This window comes from Myxine glutinosa, chromosome 10, assembly GCF_964187855.1.
Source record: "Myxine glutinosa chromosome 10, kmMyxGlut1.1, whole genome shotgun sequence".
Taxonomy (NCBI): Eukaryota; Metazoa; Chordata; class Myxini; order Myxiniformes; family Myxinidae; genus Myxine; species Myxine glutinosa.
In genome coordinates this window covers 84,372,464-84,396,656 of record NC_136270.1, presented here as the reverse complement: position 1 = coordinate 84,396,656, position 24,193 = coordinate 84,372,464, and the positions used below count along the sequence as shown (strand labels likewise).

General features: G+C 45.7%; 1 protein-coding gene across 4 annotated transcripts in view; it reads left to right on the top strand.

The window, feature by feature from the left end:
- LOC137415117 (nucleosome-remodeling factor subunit BPTF) overlaps positions 1-24,193 on the top strand; it is a 239,283-nt gene that overhangs the window by 68,857 nt on the left and 146,233 nt on the right. For 3 of the 4 annotated variants that reach the window (XM_078785829.1, XM_078785830.1, XM_078785828.1), the window contains exon 10: positions 243-320. The exons of the other annotated variant lie outside the window; for it this stretch is intronic. In XM_078785829.1, the coding sequence (XP_078641955.1) occupies positions 243-320 (78 nt within the window). The remainder of the gene's footprint in view (positions 1-242; positions 321-24,193) is intronic. 4 annotated transcript variants of the gene reach the window in all.

Below are 24,193 nucleotides of genomic sequence, written 5' to 3'. Positions count from 1 at the left end.
GTGGCTTGACGGTTAAGTCGGTTGGCTTCGGATCTTAAAGGTCCTAAGTTCAAGCCCCATCTGTGCCAAAATAACAACAGACAGGTTGACTCAGCCTGTCATCCATCCAAGGTCGGTAAAACGAGCCAGTCGAATATACTATGTCGGAGTGGCCTGAGGGAATGAGAAGGATCATCCATCCATTATCACTTCTCTTTAGCTTCAGCCTCGAATGCGTCCTTCCCGTTTCTCTCATCCTTTAGAGTCTTGTAGTAGTGTGAAGTCTGAGAAAGCCTGTCTTGAAGATGGGCTTGCTGACCAAGGAACCAATAGCAACACAGGTAATCTCATTGCTGATGGTGGAACCCTTTTGTTTTTATATTGCACAAAAATTGAATCAGAAAACGTTTGATTTTGATGAATTATGCATTCATTCTTTCAATATCCAGGCTTCAATTACAAAGAAATTGAAAGTTGATCGGAAGTCAAAGGCAAATGTTTTTAATTTCTTAAATGCATACATCACAGCTGACTGTACAGCAAAATGCCCAAAATCGAAAATGTGGCAGGAAGAGATTGTCAAAATGACGAATATTTCTCTGTTCTATAATATTTTTCTGCACCCTATCTCACCCTCTCTCTGTTCTCTTCACCCTCTCTTTTCCTCAAGGTCATCTGCCATCTGCTTGGAAATCAGCCAACATTACCACTTTACACAAAAAAGATGCGAAAACAGATCCTTGCAACAACAGACCAATCAGCCTGCTCCCAATAATTAACAAGGTCATGGAATCCATCATCGCTTCGGATATCAAACCCTTCCTCTTCTCCAATGGCTTGATCTCGGATCATCAATTTTGATTCAGACCAGGTCACTCCACTCTGGACATGCTGCTTCTGCTGTCTCAGCAATGGATGGAGGTCCTCAATGCCAAATAGGAAATGAGAGCTGTCTCCCTTGACATGTCACATGCCTTCGATACAGTCTGGCACCCCACTCTGCTCACCAAACTCTCCTCCTCTGGTATCCATGGAAATCTCCACGCATGGCTTGCAGACTTCCGCTCTGGTCGTACTCAATGTGTGGCCCTGAATGGATTTCTCTCATCTCCCCTTCCTGTTCAGGCTGGAGTTCCCCAAGTCAGTGTTCTCGGCCCTGTGCTTTTTCTGGTCTTCATCAATGATTTCTCCGACTCTCTGGAAAATCCTCTCTATCACTTTGCTGATGACTGCACTCTCTGCCGACCCATACTTCATCCCTCAGATCGGCAGTCCGCAGCCTCCTTACTCTCTGCCGACCTGGACAAAATCACAGACTGGTCAAACAAGTGGAACATGTCTTTCAATCCTGACAAATCTCACACTCTTACCGTCTCTCCGAAATCCCGTCTCTCCGAAAAGACCGACTGGACAACCCTCCCATCTACTTTCTCAGCAATCCGCTCCAAGAAGTTCTGTCACTCAAGTTTTTGGGTCTCACTATCTGCCATGATCTTTCCTGGGAAAACCACATTTCCAAGCTGGCCTCCAAAGCCAGTCGCCGACTGGGCATCCTCCATCGTGTGAAGTCCTTCTTTGGCAGGCCTGAGCTCCTCACCACTTACAAGGCTTTCTTCCGCAGCTCAATGGAATACTGCTCTCCCCTCTGGGCTGGTGCTCCTGCCTTATACCTAGCTCGGCTTCACACTGTTGAAACTAAAGCTTTCAGGATCATTGGGATCTCCCGCGATGAAGCTAACTCCGAGGGCCTTTCACTCACTCACCGCAGGCAGGTAGGTGGTCTTTCTGTCTTATACCGACTCCTCTCCTGCCTTGCTCCCCCAGCTCTGTCTGTGCTCTGTCCCCCAAATATTCCTACAGGTCGCACAAGATCTGCCATCAACTCTCTTCTGGTGAAACTGCCAAAATCAAGACTCTCTCCTTACCTTCACTCTTTCATTCCTCTTTTCTCCCGCCTCTGGAACAAACTCCCTCACTCTCTTCAATCCCACTCCTCCCTCCAGGTCTTTAAAACATCTGTTCCCCACCATCTCTTATCTTCCCACATCAAAAACCTTGATCTTTTCTACCCCTGTTAATTCACCCCAGATCCACTTTTTTGAAATACCAACTTCTTTCCTGGAAGTCCTAGCAGTGTGTTTTATACCTCTCCCACCACACCCCCCCCCCCTTCCCATGCCTCCTCCCCCCGCCTCCTCCCCCCAAGCCCCCTCCCTCCCACAGATCTCGCGATGTCCCTGTTCTCTACTGTTGTGCTTGTGCACTTCCCTCTCTCTCACCATCTTGTCTCCCGCTCCGTTTATTATGTTTTATGTGTCTCTTTGGTTTTTTTTTTGTGATTAATGTTAGCTCTTACACGAGCCTCGATCTTTTATACAAAATATAATTTATATATATATATATATATATATATATATATATATATATATATATATATATGTGTATATATATATATATATATATATATATGTCGGAAATGAGACTTAGAACTTGGGACTCAAAAGACTCAGAGAAAAGGAGCAACGGATATATTTATTAGAACTCGATTACTCAAGCTTGAGGACAGCAAAGGTTGCACTGAAACTCACAAGAAATGACCAACAGTACAGCAAGATGCTCTGAATTAAATCAATTAAACCTTGCTTTATATAAGGAATATCAGGGGTGGGGTTAGCTCACAAGATACAGAGATAGAATGGGCTCATTGGTCCCAGAATGGGCTCATCGGTCCCCCCACCATAGTCCCATCCTGTTGTTCAGTTAGTTAGAGGAAGCTCATCAAGGCCACTCATAGGTTAACTCAGATAAGGAGATGGTCAGCCATCTGTGGCAACCTGTTTACAACTTTCTGTATAGAACTTTGGTTGAGAAAGAACAAAGGGAGGGTGAATACTCATGAATACTCATAAAAGTGTCAACATTCAGGATATTGGAAAAGTCATGAAGAGATAAGAACTGTAGCCAAGGCCAGCTGAGGAGAACTGAAAGATTGTGCCCACACAGGCTAAGAGCACACAGGAAAGAACTCCTTATTAGGATATTACACATCCTCAAAGCACAAGAAAGAACTTAAGTATTATAAAGAGTTCAGTAATAAGGAAAACAGAACATATAATTGGTTATACTTGGTAATTGGTAAAGCAGCATAATAACAAAGGGGGAGGGGCATAATAGCTCCCTACATACCGCCCTTTTGGATCTAAGATACAAAGTTATCTATGAGCCAATCAAAGGCCTTTATTTCAAAACAAAGCAGAAATGAATCAAATCAGAAAAGCCATTCAACATATCACGCGAAGGCAGCCGGTGAGCATGTCCCGCACGCAAAGCACCACACAGTACCCAGTAGGATGATTCGCGTCTGTATGTGAGTATGCACTGTAAGGCCGTAGAAGCAGGGTGAACAAATGGCATAAAGGAAAAACCTCCAAGTGAGGCAAAACAGACAGTGTAAAAGATTCACTAAACATACCACACGGATGCCTCCCACTGAGCATGTCTCGTACCCCGTACCGCACAGCGCACTCAGCAGGAAGATCCGTGGGCGTCTGGGTGCAAGTGGGTGTTAGTGGATGTATGATGTAAGTCGGGTGTAGATGGGTGTATGAGGTGAGACCGTAGAGACATGAAGATCGAATAGCGTGTCAAATCCCCAACGAAGACCTCTGGTTCCACCGGGGTCCACACCCAGGGAGATCTCCGACCCACCCTTGGTCCACAGAGGTGCAGCCGGACTCCCCCCCAACTGGAGCTCGCCCAGGCTTCCCCAGGAGAAATCCTTGGAAATCGTCAGCGCTCAATCGATATTCATGTTCATGAGGTCTCTTACATGCTGGTGATCTGGGGAAGACACAACATCGTCAGTATCAGGTGGCTCAAACCTATGGCCATAAAACAAAGCATAACGGATTTCAAAGGAGGGAGAGCAACTTCCTTTGGGTCAAAGTCGAGATCGTCCGAGGCGATGCTGCTTCCACCGCTGTTATCCATGGACGAATCTCCAAAACAATCAGATTCGGAACTCAGAGTATCTCCAATGTTGAGTTCCTCACCATCCAGGCTTGGGTGTGCAGTTGGGTCCAAATCCCGGACTGGGTCAGTGACGTTTGACTCACTGTGAGCTTGTGAGACATAAAGGTGGGCTCGTGAAACATAAAGAGGCAAAGCCTGCATTGAGACATAATCATCAGTCGGGGACCCTTGCAAGTGGCCCACATCATCATTAGTAACATCATCAGTAACATTATTCTCAGGTGGCGTAGGCTTGCGGCGTAGGCGGCCAGCAACAGTCATAGCCGTACACATCGAGAAGAAATGAGAGGAGTCCCTTAGGAACTCGTTGACGTCTGCATGCGACGCGTTGGGGCCCAGAGGAATCGGCCTCCTGGCGGCCTGAAATGCTTCGAGGTCCGCAAATGTGTAATCGACATTATTATCAGTAATATCAACAATGGAAGAACAATCTTCGGAAGCGGAGATCTCATTGTCGCGGCCCAGTGACTCGTTCGGGTCGTCGTTCCAGGATCCGCGATCTGCAGTCACGTCGACGGCCGGAGTGTCATCTGGACCCACGGTCAGCTTGTCGGTCATCACCATGGCCTTTTCTGGTGTCGTCTTCAGTGTCCATCCTGTGGTAAACTTTCTCACACACGCAAGGACTAAAGCCTCGATTAGTACACAACAAACCACGATTCCAAGGACTATTGCCAAGGCGGTCAATATCTACTTTACTATCGTACCTGTCCATCCTTTGGTTGGCGGCTTTTCCTGCCGTCTCGTCCGCCCTTGCATTGCCCCGAGCAACGTCAGTGTCCGCCCTTTGATGGCCGCGACATTTGATCACCGCAATAGCGCGGGGAAGCAAAATGCTTTGGAGTAGCCCTCCCAATTCTACCACGCGCACCACAGCCCATATCCACCACAATTTACCTGTACCCTCTACCTATTTTAAACTACTATCCACGGGTATTCGTGAAGGGGGTCCATCTTTCCCAACCACTCCCTTCGCACCAGCCACTCCCCGTTGTCCATAAACCTCTGAGACACACACACAACCTGTCCATTTCACAGTGAGGTGGGGTGCAGATCAATTCTGAAATAACAAAGAGGGTTTTGTCTGAAATTCGTCTCATGAAAACCCATCCAAGAGTCCAGTGTGACAGACAGACAGACACAGACACTGTGACACACAGAAAACCCCAGGTACACATTCAAACCAGCTTGTCCTCAGATCCACAAATGTTCACTTTCTCCCATTATAATCCCCTTATTTCATTTCCTGTGCAAATTAAACCGACAGTTCAACCAAGGTCGCAGCACGAGTCGGGCCTGGTGTGGGAGTGAACCAGATAAGACTTTGGCTGAAATGTACGCTGGCCCGACCAAGCCCGTTTAAAGGAAACGCATGTTAAATGCAGTGAATTTTCTTCTACAAATGGCAAAATGAAATTGGACGTAGCTTTTTAAAGCACTTTTGACAATTTCCACTTTGGACTTTTGGTCCAACCACCACTTTTGGTTTTGGTCAAACTTTTGACTTTGTCCAATTTCCAGCTAACGTTAACCTTTAATTTAAACCAAATTGCAACTGAAGTTATTTTCCTGAACCCAGGCAGTTACATACATCCCTGCTCACGCCACACAAGACAACAGGTGATCCACTTTCAACAGATACCACACTACACAGAAACCTTTGGCAATGCAACAACGAACTTCCAAAAACAACAACAAAACATTTAATCCACCTCAATGGCTCACCTAGCAGCTCATTGTGTCCCGGTCTATCTCTTCTTGCATCTACACTGTTCACAGCAAGTCCAATTCATCCTTTAAGTCACATGTACCCAGAGTATATGAAACAACCACTCAAACTTAATCCAGCTACACATACCGTTTTCCCAAAAACTCACAGGGCAGTCCAAATCCAGACCAGTCATGCATTTACATGTAAATATTAGGTATAGTATCTAAAATTAAACAAATGGTCGACTTCCGGCTCACAGATGAAAAGCTTGTATCTTTAAGATTGATCTAAGCTTCCAACATTTCAAATCGTCACTTGAAACATCAGCTTATATCAAAAATACTTGCTCATTCCTGGAATCGCACGTTCAACCCTTTGTGTCATGACACAATATCTATTTAAATAACTATTTTCCATTTATACATTCATAGAAATGTTAGCGTCGGTCACAATCCACATGGATTGTAGCTGTCAGCGAGCGAGCCATCCATTCCATACAAGTTATTTCACACAACCATTCTCCATACACCTGGGTTTGCACACCTGTGCCCACACACTGACTCCAGGCTTCTTCATTCAATACAATGCACTCACCCCCACTCACAATACTCTGCTCAATAGACAATACTCTTCTACACACACACACAGCGTCATTTGATCTAACTACTCCCTTCTGAAACATGCGCTTTGCAGTCACCCCTTATATTATTGCGCTCCCCCATCACTACAATACTTGGAGCACACTGACGTCATCTCCCATTTTCCCCGTCCCATATGCACTAGACTATAGGAATTAAAATTAAAATTGAACATAAATCCACAACAACTTAAATCAACATAAAACCCAGCGGTTTTATCAACAGCCCAGCCACTTTCCTTGTTCGCTCTCCTTCTGTGGAACTGTAACCTTTGCCACTTTGTTGTCTTTTCTCTGCCAGTAATACAAACCGAAGCACACCTGTCTGCACATGTACTTTAACCATAATTATATGAGACCCAACACCAGGACTGCTCCCTGGAGCTGCCATAACTCGCCTTCACACCCCATCCATCACATATCTCACTCAACCTTGCCAAAATCCAATCTATTTACCTTTGTTGCACACAACATCTGTCCCCCATTGCCCATCAAAGTGCCCACTCCACAACCCACAATTTTCTCAGGGTACACACCTGTCTTTACTGTCGAAATCCATGTTTCAGAAATATAACTCCATGGCCTGCTAGACAGCCAGACAGACACAACAATGAAACTATAACCTCCATTCTCCTTCCATGGTGAGTTTGTACCCCAATTTGTCTTGTCGATTTGTTCCATATTATTCCCATATTTTCCTATTCCCCTTCCAATGGAACGTAAATCATGGAAGTAAGTTACCAAAAGAACTCCCCTCCAGGCCAAAGGTGTGTATTTCACACCTCTACGGCATTTCACACCATGACATAATTTTAATCTTTCTCATTACACAGCTCATTGGCTCCCATGTCCTGTCAAGCCATGTGCAGCTTCACAATAACAAACCACCATTAACCTACCTCCCCCTGTTATTTATTTATTTTTCGTAAATAAACAAATAAACAAGAAAATAACCTAGTCTGTTTATTGAAAATAAAAAGTTCCCATATGTCTTTCCCTGTAACACTCACCACGGGTGTGCACTCCCGCAAATACCCCCACTCGCGTGCTCCGATGTGCCCCCTCGCACACTTGCCACAACATAAAACTCCCATTTACTGGATTAAACCTTGGCCCTCCGTGAAATCACACCACAGACTTACGATCAGACAAACAGGCAGACACGTCTTTCCTCCATGACATCATACATTGGGACCTTGTCAGTCGGATCACAGGCCACAGGAGAAATACAAAAACCTCCAACCTACTCTCCAACACCGTCAGGTTGGAGAAAATATCCGAGTAAGTGTTTCTACGCCCCCTTAACTATTTCTAAGCTTTCTATGCAACCTTTTAAAACTCACAATAGTTTAATTTCAGCAAGATTTTCTTTACTATTTTCCCACGTCATTCATGCCTAATACACCTCACACATCCATACATACCGCACAAGTAGCCAATACCAATCAATACAAGAAACCCTTTCATGCGTCAATGACACATGGCACACACAATGGACACAAATACATACTTCAATGACAGACATCCATATATACATTTATTCATTCATTCATATACCAATGAGTCTCTCAGACGTCGCGCGAACACCGGATCGACTCCAACCATGCACCTCCAACAGCCACTCCCCTGCCAACCTAGGCAACGCATTTTAAATCATGCGTTTCCCTATACATTCTCCATACCACGTGACTGACAAGCCAGCTCGCATTTCAAACCACTGCGCACATTCAGCAGTGTGAACAGTCGCAAAAATTCACAGCACAACGACCTGAGTGGGTCGTGTACAACGCCTTATGTCTCAATCATTCAAAAGAAAGGGGATTCTTAGACCGGGGTGGAAAGGGTGAGTTGGGGTGAAAAGGGTGGGGCAGGGAGGGTGGTGTTGCCTGGAACCCCGGGACAGAGCTCAGGGCTGGGAGGGTAGGGGTTTGGTATCTGCCTGACCCTCCCACGGGGACTTGACTTTCAACGAGCGGCATCAGTCACTCGTTAGCCTGCCTCTCTATTTCCTTAACCGCTTCATCCTGCATTTTATTCACCTGTTTCCTCAGGCCCTTGAGTTTTAATACCTCACCGGCCAGGCTGGCCTGTTTCGATCTTGCCTGTCACTTCATCGCTTCTTCCTTCCATCAACCAAAGACTTTCCAATAGTCAGGTGGGAAGTGTTTCGTGTCCTGTTCTAACTTTTCTAATGCCCCATACAACACGTCCAATTTTTCCAGCGCAAAAGACCCTCCTTTGGGCCACGGTTCACCTAGATCCTTAGTCAGCGCAACCCATGACTTCCCTGGTCTCGCAGCATCATAGCCATACCTCCGAAACATGAAAAATGCTGGGGTATTTCTAAGAGGTTCACCTGCCTTTACAGTCTTATTACCCATCCAGTTCCCCATCCTAGGAAAATTTAGTTTACCGACGTAGCCTTGTACTCGTGAGGTTCGTCCGCCTCGCGTTCTACCTAACTCTGAAAGGCTCGTAGCCTTGTGTACCCGTGAGGTTCGCCCGCCTCGCGAAGTACGGCCTTCTACCTAACTCTGAGAGACCCGTAGCCTTGTACCCGTGAGGTTCGCCCGCCTCGCGAAGTACGGCCTTCTAACCTACCCTTACTGTACTCTCCTGGCGTCCTACGCCCTTATAATACTTCTAATCTTACTTATAATTCCGACGTCTCCCGGGTAGGCCTCGGATCGGGACACCGCCCTTATCCTTACCCTCACAACCCAGAGATCTATTACCCCTTAACCTCGGGCGCCCAACGTGGGCACCCCCCTTACGTAACGTTACCCTGACGAGTCCATAAACAGTCAGTTGCTCCGGGACCCAAGCGGTCCGTATTTAAATTTAGGTTCGTGGATCAGGTTCGAGCAGGGAACGGAACAAACGGCATCCGAGCAAGAGAGTGGGTTACAATTTGGACTGACCCCCATGCTATAAAGGAAAAAACAAAAGAAAACCCACAGCTCACCTGACCCGGATCAATTGCTAGCTGGTCTCACCACTCACTTGCCTGGGACCGCGTCCCGGACTGCACAGACTGATCGACACCGCTGCCACCAGTTGTCGGAAATGAGACTTAGAACTTGGGACTCAAAAGACTCAGAGAAAAGGAGCAACGGATATATTTATTAGAACTCGATTACTCAAGCTTGAGGACAGCAAAGGTTGCACTGAAACTCACAAGAAATGACCAACAGTACAGCAAGATGCTCTGAATTAAATCAATTAAACCTTGCTTTATATAAGGAATATCAGGGGTGGGGTTAGCTCACAAGATACAGAGATAGAATGGGCTCATTGGTCCCAGAATGGGCTCATCGGTCCCCCCACCATAGTCCCATCCTGTTGTTCAGTTAGTTAGAGGAAGCTCATCAAGGCCACTCATAGGTTAACTCAGATAAGGAGATGGTCAGCCATCTGTGGCAACCTGTTTACAACTTTCTGTATAGAACTTTGGTTGAGAAAGAACAAAGGGAGGGTGAATACTCATGAATACTCATAAAAGTGTCAACATTCAGGATATTGGAAAAGTCATGAAGAGATAAGAACTGTAGCCAAGGCCAGCTGAGGAGAACTGAAAGATTGTGCCCACACAGGCTAAGAGCACACAGGAAAGAACTCCTTATTAGGATATTACACATCCTCAAAGCACAAGAAAGAACTTAAGTATTATAAAGAGTTCAGTAATAAGGAAAACAGAACATATAATTGGTTATACTTGGTAATTGGTAAAGCAGCATAATAACAAAGGGGGAGGGGCATAATAGCTCCCTACATATATATATATATATATATATATATATATATATATATATATATTATATATATAAATATATATATATATATATATATATTATAGCTGGGTATATACAGTGATCCCTCGTTTATCGCGGGGGTTACGTTCCAGAACCCCCCGCGATAGACGAAAATCCGCGAAGTAGCGACCATATTTTTATTTTATTATTTATATATATTTTAAAGCTTTATGACCCTCCCCACACTCCTATTAACCTTTCCCACACTCTTATTAACCTTTCCCATACTCTTATAAACACTTCCTATACTCTTAAACACTTTTTACAATCTTAAACATACGTAATTTTAACAACATATAAAATTCTAATGGGTACTCACCATTGAAGATACTGTAGCGACCCATGGGTTCCCCAAGCAAGACCAGCATCAGAATCTCCTTGCTCCAGCCGGTGACGTCACCGGCGGGGATCCGCGGCGCAAGTGGCTGGTCACGTGACCACCAAAGCGTGTCGCGCGTGCGGGTATAATCAGCTACACCTGTTGATCACGTGACCACCGAAGCACGCCACGCTTGAGAGGCGTGGCTTTCGGTTTCGGTGCCTGGTTGTGCTTTATAATTCAGCCCGATAAACGGGCTTTACAGTGTTCCCGAGTTGGTTTTGAGAATAAATATCTTCTCGGACGAGTTTGTGTCTTGCCCGTCATTTCGTCCGTATCAAGCAAGAGCCCCGGCTCTTCAATACTACATACTTGCGTGATGAAGATGATGATGATGAATTAGCTGTGCAGTACTGATGACGATGAAGGTGATGACGATGATGAATGTACTGCACAGCCAGAAAGAGCATTACAGTTACCCATTACGTGGGTAACTAGCGCAAGTGGAAGCTGCCGCATCTGCGTTTTCCATACGCACGACTCTTTGTCTCTCCTTCTACTGAACACTATGTACAGTATTTTATTTCTTGTAATATGTTTTAATAACTGTAGTTTTCTTATTTTTTTACGTTTTTTAATTTTTTAGGCTAGAAAATGCTTATTTTACCACAAAAATATTTAAAATAGTAGTATATAAAAATACATTTATACCGCAAAATCCCACGATATAGCGAAAAATCCGCGATATAATTTTACATATACTAGCGAGAAAAACCCGCGATGTACCGAAGCCGCGAAAAGTGAACCGCGATATAGCGAGGGATTACTGTATATAGATATACTGTATATATATATATATATTTTTTTTTTTTTTTTTTTAACGGTTTTCCGCCGCCCTTCCTGCCCATCCCAAGGGGAGATTAAGCCCCTTGTTCTTTCTGGGTCGGCGCAACCGAGAGACTTGAAACGCCCCTCCCGGGCAAACGCAAGGTAGGGTTTCGGGACAAATCTCGCACGTACCTAAATACCTGTGCCGCCGCGGAAGCGTGGAAGCAAGCCTCGCACGAGCCACGCGTAATTTGGGTACACCGAGCGGATTGCGTACCACGTGGTCCGTGCAGTTACCCTTGGTATTGGAACCCGATTAGAGCGGTTCTATTCGTACCACGCTTAATCAATGATGGAAGGGACGAGACGGTCGAATAAAGGAAGAACACTATTTAATTATTATGAAGTTTATTACTATTAGGCATTACTATTAGGGTGGCATAGTTACGAACCCGGAGGATCGGTAGCCGACACAATTTCGGTCTTCGAGGCCGGCCGATAGGCACAGTGTGACCAGAAGGGACGAGGTTCTCCTGACCACGTGGCCCTCGACTTGGTGGGGTTTGTCCGCACAATGTGGGCGCCTTCAGGATGAACTTTAGCCGGGGAGCGTTTGGGCGCCCCGGTCTGATACTGCCGCCCACGCGCAGAACAACTTGTGAGTGCACGTGGGTCCCGGCGGTCCCACTGGCCTAGCGCTACCATGTTTAGACAGCAAAATCCGTCCCCGGGCACCGGCGCCTACTCCCGAAAGTTGAGAGAATAGCGGCGTCCGGCACGGTAGGACACCCGCGGAGCCCCGGCGGACCAGGGACGCGCGAGCCTACGCGTTAGCGTGCTACGGCGGAATCAACGGCTTCGGCCACGGCCGGGCCGATATTCGGCCCGGTCGCACCGGAATTGAACTGGTTCGACACCCGCGCTAGAGAGGTCGCGGGCGACTGAGATGCATTAACAAATTAATTAATTAATTTGAGACGTCCAATTTCTAGTGTTTGGAAATTTGGAAGAGCTTGACCCTAGCCTTTCCCTTGCGAGGGCAAGGAGGAACTTAACGCTTGACACTTAAGCTTAGTTTGAAGTACACCCTGACCAGCGCTCACGGTGGGACGGCAAGGCAACCAGAAGGGACGAGGTTCTCCTGACCACGTGGCCCTCGATCTGGGAAGCGAGAGGCGTTCCATTAGTGGACGCGCCCCTCACGCCCGACTTTTGGGCGGTCCCGGCAGGCCGTTTGTTTTGACGTTCCGTGACAGGCCCCGCACCCCCACCTCCGGGCCGACCAGGCGACCGGAATGAATCCCGGTGTCCCGATCCGAACCTTCAGAGCGGGCCGGCTGGGGAGTGACTGGCACTCCGTACCTGCACTTTCCGTCCCTGCGGTCCCAAATACCGGAACCACCCGAATACCACTTTATTCGACAAAATGAGGTGCGGCCTACATCTAGGCAAGGCCGCATGACGTCATCGCGCTTTCACCTTAAAAGACTTATTTGATATAAGTTAATATTTTGATATAAGCCTTAGAAAACCAACCCTATAGAAGTCAATACCTCCAACGACACAGGCGTGCATTCGTGCCGCGTGACGTGGTGACGTCATCGCGCTTTCACCTTAAAAGACTTATTTGATATAAGTTAATATTTTGATATAAGTCTTAGAAAACCAACCCTATATAAGTCAATACCACCAATGACACAGGTGCGCATTCGTGCCGCGTGACGTGGTGACGTCATCGCGTTTTCACCTTAAAAGACCTATTTGATATAAGTTAATATTTTAAATTAGTCGGTCAATTTTTGCCCAATCTTTGCGAAATAAAGGTTGTCTTTACTTATCTGGTGGTGTTCCTATCCACCACAAGTAACCCGGTGCAATAATCGAAAACCGATTCAAAATGGCCCCTCGCTACGATTTTCCACGATCACATTTTATTTTCACGTACTTCAAATCGACGGATTTTTACCAAATAAAATACCCCACTCAATGCACTGATGTCGTTTTTGCGGCAGAAGTGAAAACAGATTCTAATTTGGAAATAAAACGAAGGCGTGCACAATGTAACAAAATCTCCTCAGAATCCAAAGTCGTGCCGCGGAACGTGGTGACGTCACTGCGTTTACAGGCTTAAACGGCAATTTTATATAAGTTAATATTTTGAATAACTCGGTCAATACCAGTCCGATTTTCGCCAAATAAAGGTTCCCGTTATCCACAGATACCCCTGTATCCTCCTAGAGGCGAAGTCAGGATGACTTTCGCAAAAAATAAAGTCCTTCGGCGACGAAAATTTAACATGGGGTTTTCCTATGTAAATTTACCCTGAAGTAATTTTACCGAAAATCCTGGAAATTTCGCGGGGCCAGTTTCTGTCGAGTGTTAAGACGTACTAGCGACTGCGAAATCCGGAATCAGAATTAAAATCCGAGCCTCCGTTAGCTCTAAGGGCCCCCCAAAACAAATCGCATATATTCCGAATGAAAAAACTCCGGAGTTCCTAAATCCCAAATCCCATGCCATCCGATGTCAATCCATATATCCACACCTCGCTACGAACATTATGCATCTAATTATAGGCATAAGAACTATCAAAAAATATTTTAAGACCAGTTTATTCGACTAAATGTGGCGCGGCCTAGCATCTAGTCAAGACCAAGTCACCAAGGCCGACCACGCATCCCGATCCCAAATTCCTCATTCGACGATAACTAAACAATATATTATATGACTCGCACCGTACATACCTCCTTCTAGTTCTTGTTCTTGTCTTGGTATACTCACTCAGACTCACCCTCGCGTAGGTAACCGAGGTTGAAGAAACGGCGAAGCGAGGCGACCACCAACAAACATAGTACAGAGACAAACAAGAAGTACAGAGACACAGAGCAGCCTTAATCACTCTTATATATCATCCCAGACACGGGCCCGATCACACTCACAAAGGGGATGGAAGGTACGATGATGTTCACGCGCTGCCCTGGTTGTCCAGGAACGGCCCCGCTCGGCGTGGCTCTCCCCGGTCACAGCACGTCCCGCGATGAAGGCAAGCAGGCGGTGGATGGGACCCTTGTAGCGCGTCTCTCGAACAAAGGGCAGATGAGGCAGGCGGGAGGGAAATGTAAGCGTCTCTCGCTGGCTTGGCGGTTTTCCACAGTGCGTTTAGTTACCGGCGCGCTATCACTCGCGTAACCCAATAGAGGCTCAGCCTCAAGCTCAACCGAGCGTCCAATTTGGTAAGAGCGCTTATAGCTGGGTTCATGCGCGTCTTCTCTCGGAACTCGTAACTTGCTCACACTCAAAGATCTCTCAACTTGTTCCAGCGCCTCCCTCCACAGAACTGCAACTCTCATCAAGCACCTCTCCCATAACTCAACTCACAAGCTCACCTCTCTGAGAACTGCACACCCCAAGCTCATAACTGCACACCCCGAGCTCATAACTGCACACCCCGAGCTCATAACTGCACACCCCGAGCTCATAACTGACGTCGGGGGCTTCGCGCAACCGGTTATATGGACAACCCCCTTAGCCCTCTCGAATGTTCCAACCACACTCTGTGACGCAGTCCCGCAGCCACTCCCTTCGAGCCCTGATTGGCGGCTAGCGCTTACAGACAGCTTCTCCTCTGCCCTCATTCGGTCCTGCCTCGATTTGCCAGGCCTGCCTCGTGTTAATTCGCGCCAAAAAGCCAAAGGCGGCATAAGGAGGCGTAAGGAGGCGTAAGGCGGCATAAGGCAATAAAGGAACCTAACTCTCATTATTCTACTCAACGCAAAACTAACACAGGAACAGGACTATGCTCACACATACTAAGAAATAACTGCACTATCGCGAGGCTACATGTTGTAGTGTGACTAAACTATGAGGGAAATTTAACCTTTATTGAACAAACTCAAAACCGCAACACTATATATATATATATATATATATATATATATATATATATATATATATATATATATATATATATATATATATATATATATTATATATATCTATATATATATATATATATATATATATATATATATATATATATATATATATATATGTGAAGAATCAGCTCTTCGTTTGCAAAAGAAGTCCACAATAGCCTGGAATGGCGCAGCTTTATTAAAAACCAACTTATACAGATCCGGAAGAAGCCAAGACATCTATAGCAAGAGCCAGTCTCATGCCAAGTCAAGCCTTCCTGAAAACGCATTGATTCCCAGTCCATTTATATAGGGACACGTTTTATCAGGAAATCTCCGAGGGAACAAACAAAACTGGGAGAGGTTCCTCCCCGGTGGGCCAAGCCCCCACCGTCATCCGCCCTGTTATTCGGGGGAGTCAGCCCTTCCTTATCATTCGGACCAAATGTTTCTCTGGGCTCCGAGAAAACAGAAATGTAACTCACAAAGAGTGCATGCTTGGCCAGATAAGCCCAGAGCAAATATATGGGTTCACATGAGTAATTCAAAGCATGTTTATACAGAGTCATGCGTTGCTGTGATTAAAACAAAATATATATGGTTAACGATAGGTTTATGTCCTCTAGCCTCGAAAAAGCACACGTATACAATTTGTTCAGCATGACCTCAGCGAGCCTCTCCTCATCCAAAACTAAAACGAAGCAAAAACCCTTTATTAACTTCATGAAAATAGCATTTTTAAACATCATATAAATCATAACACATTAGCAACCAACGTCTATAACTGAACTTTAGGCAATAACAAATCTACTACTTGACATTCCTTCCTCTTGTCTCGTCGAGACAAAGTATCTTAAGAGACAACGTGCCACATCGGGCTTTATTGAAAAATAATTGTGTAATGCGGGTATTGAAAAAATAATTGTGTAATGCGGGTATCTCCCAAGGGCATATCGTGCGCCCAAAGCGCCTCGCCCGTGCATTTGGCGAACGTGTCGTGTGGTGCGTGCTCGGAGCCTGAGGGCTCAGAACATGAAAGTCCATTAACGTTTCGGATCCACAACGAAGAGGTCTGGTCCAGATGAGGTTCTGCTCCGCCAGAGGGCCACCACCTCCCCTGCGGAACTTGCTCCCCCCACCCTTTGCAGACCCAGTCCTTGCAGATCTTCGAAGTTAATCAACGATCATGCCCATGAGGTCCCTCACGTGCTGCTGTTCTGGGGAATACATAATATTGTCAGTATCTTGTGTCTCAATTTCCTGGTCAGGGTACAGAGCGTAAAAATCCGATTCACTTGAAGCATTTGAACTTAATACATATGAAGCAAAGAGAGGAACTTCCTTTATGTCAAAGTCTCCCTTGGGCGCCTGGTCGGCTTGCGGGTCTAGGATATCCACGTCGGGTCCCTCGACCGCCAGACCCAGCGTCGCAATCAGATCCATAGTTGGGTTTAAAGGGGGCGTGCAGCTGTCAGCTTGTAATACATAAGCAGCGTTAGCCAGTACACGCAAGGGGTTTATAGCACAAGTATCACAGTCATCACATACACCGTTACAGGCAGCAGCCAGTTCCCACATGGGATCCGCACAAGTATCACAGTCATTACATACACCGTTACAGGCAGCAGCCAGTTCCCACATGGGATCCACACAAGTATCACAGTCATTACAAAATTCAATGCAATTTTCTGGAGCGCCGGTCGCAACTGCCTTGTTGAAGGACCCGTTCAGGTCGACGGCCTCTGTGGTCAGAGCCATAGTCGTTGTCGGCGGCTTCTTCACTTTCCATCCTGTAAAATACTTTCTCATACAGAGGAGGACTAGAGATTTCATTAGTGCCCCCCAAATTACTACCCCGATTATCACAGCCAGTGCGGTCAATAACCACTTCACTATGGTGCCCGTCCATCCCTGGAACCAGTCAGTGAGCCAGCTAAATGTATAAGAATTTTCGCGCGCGATCCGATCGATCCAATAGTATGTCATGAGCCGTAGCGGTGTCGTTTGCCACCTTTTCTAGGGCCAAAGCCAATTTATCTATCCGGAAACTATCCATGACTGTGCCCGCTCCTGGGAAGAAGAAACCAAACACCTTTTCCCATAGACTCCCGTGTAGTTTAGTGGTTCCATCTTCGTTCATGACTGACCTCTTATAACGCCTGTCCAAGGACTTTGGGTCTAGCTCATCCAGTATCTCAACGTCAGGAAGAACTGAACCCAGATAACATGTGCCCCCCCAATTATTTGGTAAATAGGGGTAAGCCTTGTCGCCGCATATAAACATTGTCCCATGGGGTGGGACCAGGTGGGTGGATAAGCACTGGAGTCCCTTTACCACCCCATTAATCCTACTAACCCCCCTAGAGAATGTTATAGCCGTTATGTTGTGGTTGTGTTTATCTTGCAGTACTATTCGTAATGTAATCCCCGAGCTCCCTTGTCCCAGCTTCCCGGGGAGAGTGTAGGCGCATTCTGATTCTCCCATACGCAAGTGGCCGGAACCCTGGAGGCAGACCCTCCCTTTCTGTGGTTTGACCCAGACGGGGGCAGGCCTCTCGGCCACATGGGCAATCATTGACGGGCGATAATTAAATTGTCGATTGCAACTCTTGCCGTTGTCAACCCCTTCTCTTTCCAGCGTGGTGACTAAACATGGGGAATCGATAGGTTGTGAGCAGAGGTCATTGAGGGACAGAGGTAGCACTATCATGTGTATTCCTGTGGTGCCTGCTTGGGGAAAGTGCATGCACGACCAGCAGTGTGTCCTATTTTGAATTGTTGCCACCTCCCTGGCCACTTTCCAATATGTGTTTTCCCCCTTCTTTGGGGCCTTATTCTGGGGTTGTGGCGTGAGTATGTATTCGATGCATGGTATGTAGTTCCTTTCGCCACCGGCCGCGCCAGGGGTCCAGACGCTGCACCGGACCTGCATGGTCATGTCTTTCCCTAGGCGTGTGCGTGTTTGTAGCTTAAAATCAGGGGTTCCCCATTGGTATCCTGGTTGGGCCAAGGTCTTAATGCTAGCTTGCCCGTCTTCCCGGAACTCTCGTTGCTTTTGTAGTACCATGCCAACGCGTCCAGGCCCTGCCGACAGTGCTAGCCAATTTATGTTCACCCAATTTGTGTGCAGGGCTTTCTGTTCGAAACATGGTAGTGATACTCTTTGTCCCCATGTTACGGTGAGGTGTCGGGTTTCGTTTTCGCATCTATTGGAATCGGAGTTTCCCCTAGCTGCTGTCGCTATCAATAGTATTGTACCTATGATTAGGCCCATCCTTACTGTGGTTGCTGTGGTGTAGTGTCTGGTGCTTGTATGGCCAACTTACAGTGCGTGGCGTGGATCCACGAGGTCTTGCCCTCGCAAAAGACTGCCGTTGGTGTAGTCAGCAACACCTGGACTGGTCCCTTCCACTTTGGTTCCAAGGCGTTCTTGCGGGTGAAGTGTTTTACGAACACCTGGTCTTTTTCCTCTGGTGGAGCACCTGGTCCACAAGTCTCCTGGGAGCGCCTGGTCTACAGGTCTCCAATTCATAGATTCAATTCATTCAATTCATAGTTTCATAGAACACCTTTTCTCCAATTTCCTAATCCACTTTTTTTTCAAGTGGATCCAATTTTATCCAATATTCAATTTTTAAATTCAATCCCATTTAATCCAGTCCAATTCAAAATAAATTCAATCCTTCTCTCAGCATCCCATTACCTGTTTCCAACATCAATAAAAATAAAATTATAAAATTAATAAAAAATCAATCATCTCAACTCTCAAATCGAATCAAAAAAATAAAAATAAACGAAAATTACTTCAGCGAGAGTTTCAACTAGAATTAACACAAACAAACCACCATTAACCTCCATTAACACAAACAAACCACCATTAACCTCCATTAACCTCCCCCTATTATTTATTTATTTTCACGAATAAACAAATAATAGAAATAACCTGGTCTACTTCCAATTTCAATTCTGGTCAGTTCTGGTGTCTGGTCACACACAATGTTTTCCTCACCCACTGTGATTCGCTCAAAATAGATTCTCACTGTTATGTCTGAAATTCGTCTCATGAAAACCCATTCAAGAGTCCGGTGTGACAGACAGCCAAACACATAGACACGCCGAAGACCCCAGGGTACCCATCAAACTAGCTTGTCCCCAGATCCACAACCCGGCGAGACATGTAAGTTTACTAAAACAATCACTTACTCATAATTAATACTCATACCACTAATTACTCATAATAACTCATAATTACTTATGTAATTACTCATACCAATACTTACTCAAAATAATGTAATATCCCAATCTTCACCCCCTATGCAAATCGAAGCACCCCGGACGATCCACAACCAATATCAACCACTGTAGCCGTCTTCCCCTCCAGGCAGCCACACACAGCCACATACATCTCCACCCACATCACACAAGACAACAGCCAACGAGTGTGTCCACCACACAGAAACCTTTGGCAATGCAACAACCGAACTCCCAGACAACCAACAACAAAACCCAATCCATCTCCATGGCTCATCAAGCAGTTCCAACTTAATCCAGCTTCACATACCGATTTCCCCAAAAACTCGTGAAACTTCACCCCCATTCTGGAAAAAACCCTGGACTAAACCCTGACACCCTAAATAACTTCAGACCCATCTCCAATCTACCCTTTCTGTCAAAAGTTTTGGAACGTGCTGTGGCCACTCAACTCAAACATCACCACTCTGCCAATAACCTGTATGAAACATCCCAATCCGGATTCTGCTCCAGCCACAGTACTGAAACTGCTCTCCTCAAAATCACCAGCGACCTTTTCTCTCCTCTGATGCTGGCAACCTCAACATTTTCATCCTCCTCACCTCAACGCCTCCTTTGACATCATCAATCACACCATCCTCCTCACCCTGTTTAGACCAGCTTGTGCCTATTAAACCCAAATCAGTTCACTCCCAAGCTTCACATGGACCACCTACTACTCTCAAATTATCCACTCTGGCTCCGGAATCCCAAAAGCACTCTTCTCTACAATAAACAAACTAAATAAACAAACTTTACAACGTGAACAAACTCCTCAGCGCCCTGGATACCACCACCTGTCATTCAGAGTAGACAACAGCATCTCCTTTCTGGCTTTCAGCATCTCCTTTCTCCTTTCTGGCATCCAAATGAAATTCTGGCTTCAAATCAACTTCCTCGAACTTAACTATGATAAATCTAAATTAATCTTCGTTTGCCCACAACCACTCACCAAATTCACCCATAACTTTGCCCCCAACATCGATGGTCATTTGAACACAAATTGACCAAAATTAATCGAACAAAACACTTCCATTAACTCGACATTCTTTTCACAGCACAAAGTTTACTTGAACATCTTTTTCCTGGATACTCCCTCTTATCCAACTTTCAATAAACTGGAAAATGCTTCGCTATGGAATAGTCCACCACTCATATAAATAATCATAAGAGTTCTGCGAAACATCTCCATCTTTAAAACTTAGCCAACCAATTTTAAACCACATGTTTTCCCCCCAAAAAACAAGTCACATTCTTTGTATATTGCCAACATTGTTCATCGTTTAAGTATCATCCAGAACTAAATTTTTATAAACCATCAACTTGTAGATGCATTTATTTATATCCCATTAACCCAAGAACTCTCAATTGCTTGGTTATATTTTAGTAATGTCATATATCCATATTTCTTTTCCAAATTGTTCCTGATATACACATTAATCCCATCTGTCTTTGTTTCCAGATGAACTCAAATCAGGAAATCAACACAAATCCTTATTACCTCCAATCAACTCAAAATTAAATCAAACAATTCAAAACCAGATCGGATCAGCGATCAGAAATCACTTTTCCAATCAACACATTCCAAGCAACAATTCATTCAAAGACCAAGCTTAAAAACACAACTCTCATCTTACTGTGACAAGTAAGCAACCAACCTACTTCACACTAAACAAATAACTTTTCATCACCCCTTTCTTCTCCACCGCCTCTTACACTTAAACAGATCATAATTACTCACTCATACACTATTGCCCATCACCCAGTTCATATAAACTCCATTGTTGTCCTGTCCATCTCTCTGTGTTACATTTACATTTTGTGACTCACAGCTCCTGCCTCCATGGAACAATGACGCCTAAGCACTCAATTAGCCCTCCCAGTACCAAAGACTTACAATCAGACCGACAGACAGACAAATAACAGAGGCATGTCGCCAGCCCCAGCACAGGACATCACCTTTCCGGGCAGGCACAATATAATCCACAGCATCGAAATGCCAATTTCTATCCGGAGCCTCGCAAAGCCAAAATCCATGCATGCGTGCTCCATCATGCAACCCGATCTGTACTCGGTGCGCCCGGCGCCCCCTATAATCAGTGAGTTATAATAACCACAATATCTCTGGCACCCAACTCGTGATACCACAATTTAATCCACGTTACTTGCATCTCTTCATCCTCCCAAATGTCCTCCATTTAACGTGACTCAAATCCATCTCAAATCCCCACAGCTCGATCGAACACGTTACTGTACTCGGCCCGGTTAAATTAAATTCCAAGCGTACTGTACCTGACGCTTCCACAACAACAAAAAACTCGATATTCTCTGTCCACTAATTATGTACATGATTTTGGTTTTACCCACAATATAATGTCCCGATATTCTCCAGATTTAAGTCCTATATATCCTGTCGTTAAAGCAACACCCTGTAGACTGACTCCGCCTGTCGTTCTTCCAAGGTTAGTGAATTACCTCTGACCTTTCCCTTGCATATCTCGAACAAAGGTCAACTAAACTTTAAAAGGTCAAACTTCGAATTGGTCAACACAAATGCATCGATGCATCTTCCAGCCGCCACTCCGCACTGTACCTTACTGTATGAACAAGACTTCCTGTTGGAACTTGGCTCCGGAAATTAATTACTCTGTCTTGAAATCGTTTATTTTAGCCATCTTAAATAAATCCATCCATCTATCCATCTTATAAATCCATCTTAAATAAAAATCCATCTTATAAGTAACGTATTCGTCCTGTGACATTGCCTGGCATATATGTCGCAGCCGGCCACTATTCCGACATGGCTCGTCTGACATGAACGTCCGACATCCAGCGTCCGAAATGACCCACAATGCATTTGGGCACACATCCTCCTCTGAGAGTGGGCGAGTTATCGCCGGCACTCTGAGCAGATAATTAAACGAACATTGCCAGGATTCTCGGATAGACGTTTAATTTCACAACACACATGACAAAAATCCGATTTAAATTCAGAGATCGCCGATCGACCTGGCACAACCATTTCAACGCGACGACGCCACGCCGCCCCCCGTCTTGGCGCGCACCCTCGTGCCTCCGCACGAATCTCAACACTCCCTGCACGCCGCTCTATTCGCGTTCCCGGCGGGGTTTACCTCACGTTGGGACATGCAGTCGGCTGTCATAACAAAGTGCGAAAAGCTGTCATAACAAATCTGCGACCTGACATGTAGTGAGCTGTCAGAACATTGAGCTGTCAGAACTCATCCCTAGCTCGTAAACATCGCAAAAAAAAACAGGATCTCCGACGCTTGACCTCTCTGACCCAAAATGCACTATATGACACCAATTCCAAAGGTGAGCTGCCTCAGCGATACATCCCACACATACAATCCACAATATCTGCCATTGAATGAACTCTTCGATTCAAGTAAAACACACATATTGATTCGAATTCTGAATTTAGCGAAAAAAACAGCCCATCCTGCAACCATCTCCAAGAAACCCGCTTCATATCAACAGTAGGTCGACAAGGGCACTCCGAGTGCTTTCCTGACCCGATTTATATCAATTCGCTTCCCAAACAACTCCCAAACAGATGAAAATCCGGACTCAGTTCAGGACCTCGCCTGTTCTCTCGGATAGACGCTAAAATGGACATTCCCGGCCTGAATTTCCCGCACGTCGAGCAGATCACTTACAAAGCTTCACACCGAAACCCTCTGCTTTGCATATGTCATACAGACAAATACATTGGCTAGATACACACGTCAATTAACATCCCAATATACATTCATTCCTCATTCATATACTCATAGAAGTCTCCCAGACTTCGCGCGAAACTCAGATCGACTCAAATCATGCCTTTCTCCAGCCACTCCCAAACAATCTTTGCTCATTCATGTTACGTCTCTCATTCCAGGAAAAGGATTTTTGGGACGGGTTGGACGGGGGGTGGGTTGAGGTGAAAAAGGGAAGGCAGGGTGGGGTGTTGGGGTGTTGCCTAGAGCCCCGGGACTGAGCTCAGGTCTTGGGGGGGTGGGGGGTGTTGCCTAGAGCCCCGGGACTGAGCTCAGGTCTTGGGGGGTTGGGGGGTCTTGGTCTGGTATCTGGTCCAGCGGCATCAACCGCTGATTTACTTGTTTAACTGCTTACTTAATTGTCCTCTGTCCTGTAGCTACAATAACTATAGCTACAATGCTTAAAATTTCAATATTTCAAAAACCATTCCTGTCCTTCTCACCCTGTGGCCACCTGGCCCATTTCCTGTGAGCTTATTTATTTTCTCTTGTCCACCAGGTCCTGGCCTGTTTCTATCTGGACCTCTGTTGCTTTGGCCTTCTATCTAAGTTTAGCCACAGCCCTTCGTTCCCTGGCATGCAATGGCATACCCCATCTTGTCTCTGGGCTGTTCCTTCCTGGAAAAATCTTGGCCACCTGGCTTCAGCCTATATGGCTGTCCGACCTCATTTTCCCCTCCTGGTGCTAACTGTAACTTTAAGCTTACTGTTAAGTCCTTACTGGTTTATCCTTACTTGTTTATCCTGGCTTTAACAAAACCACGTCATTCTGAGGCCTAAATGAGCCTTTACTTACAATTTCTGTTCGAGTGCAGACAGCGCGGAAGACAAGGAGACTGAACCCGCTTGAGGGAGGAAGGTACGAATTTGGAATAATAGCCCTCTGATATAA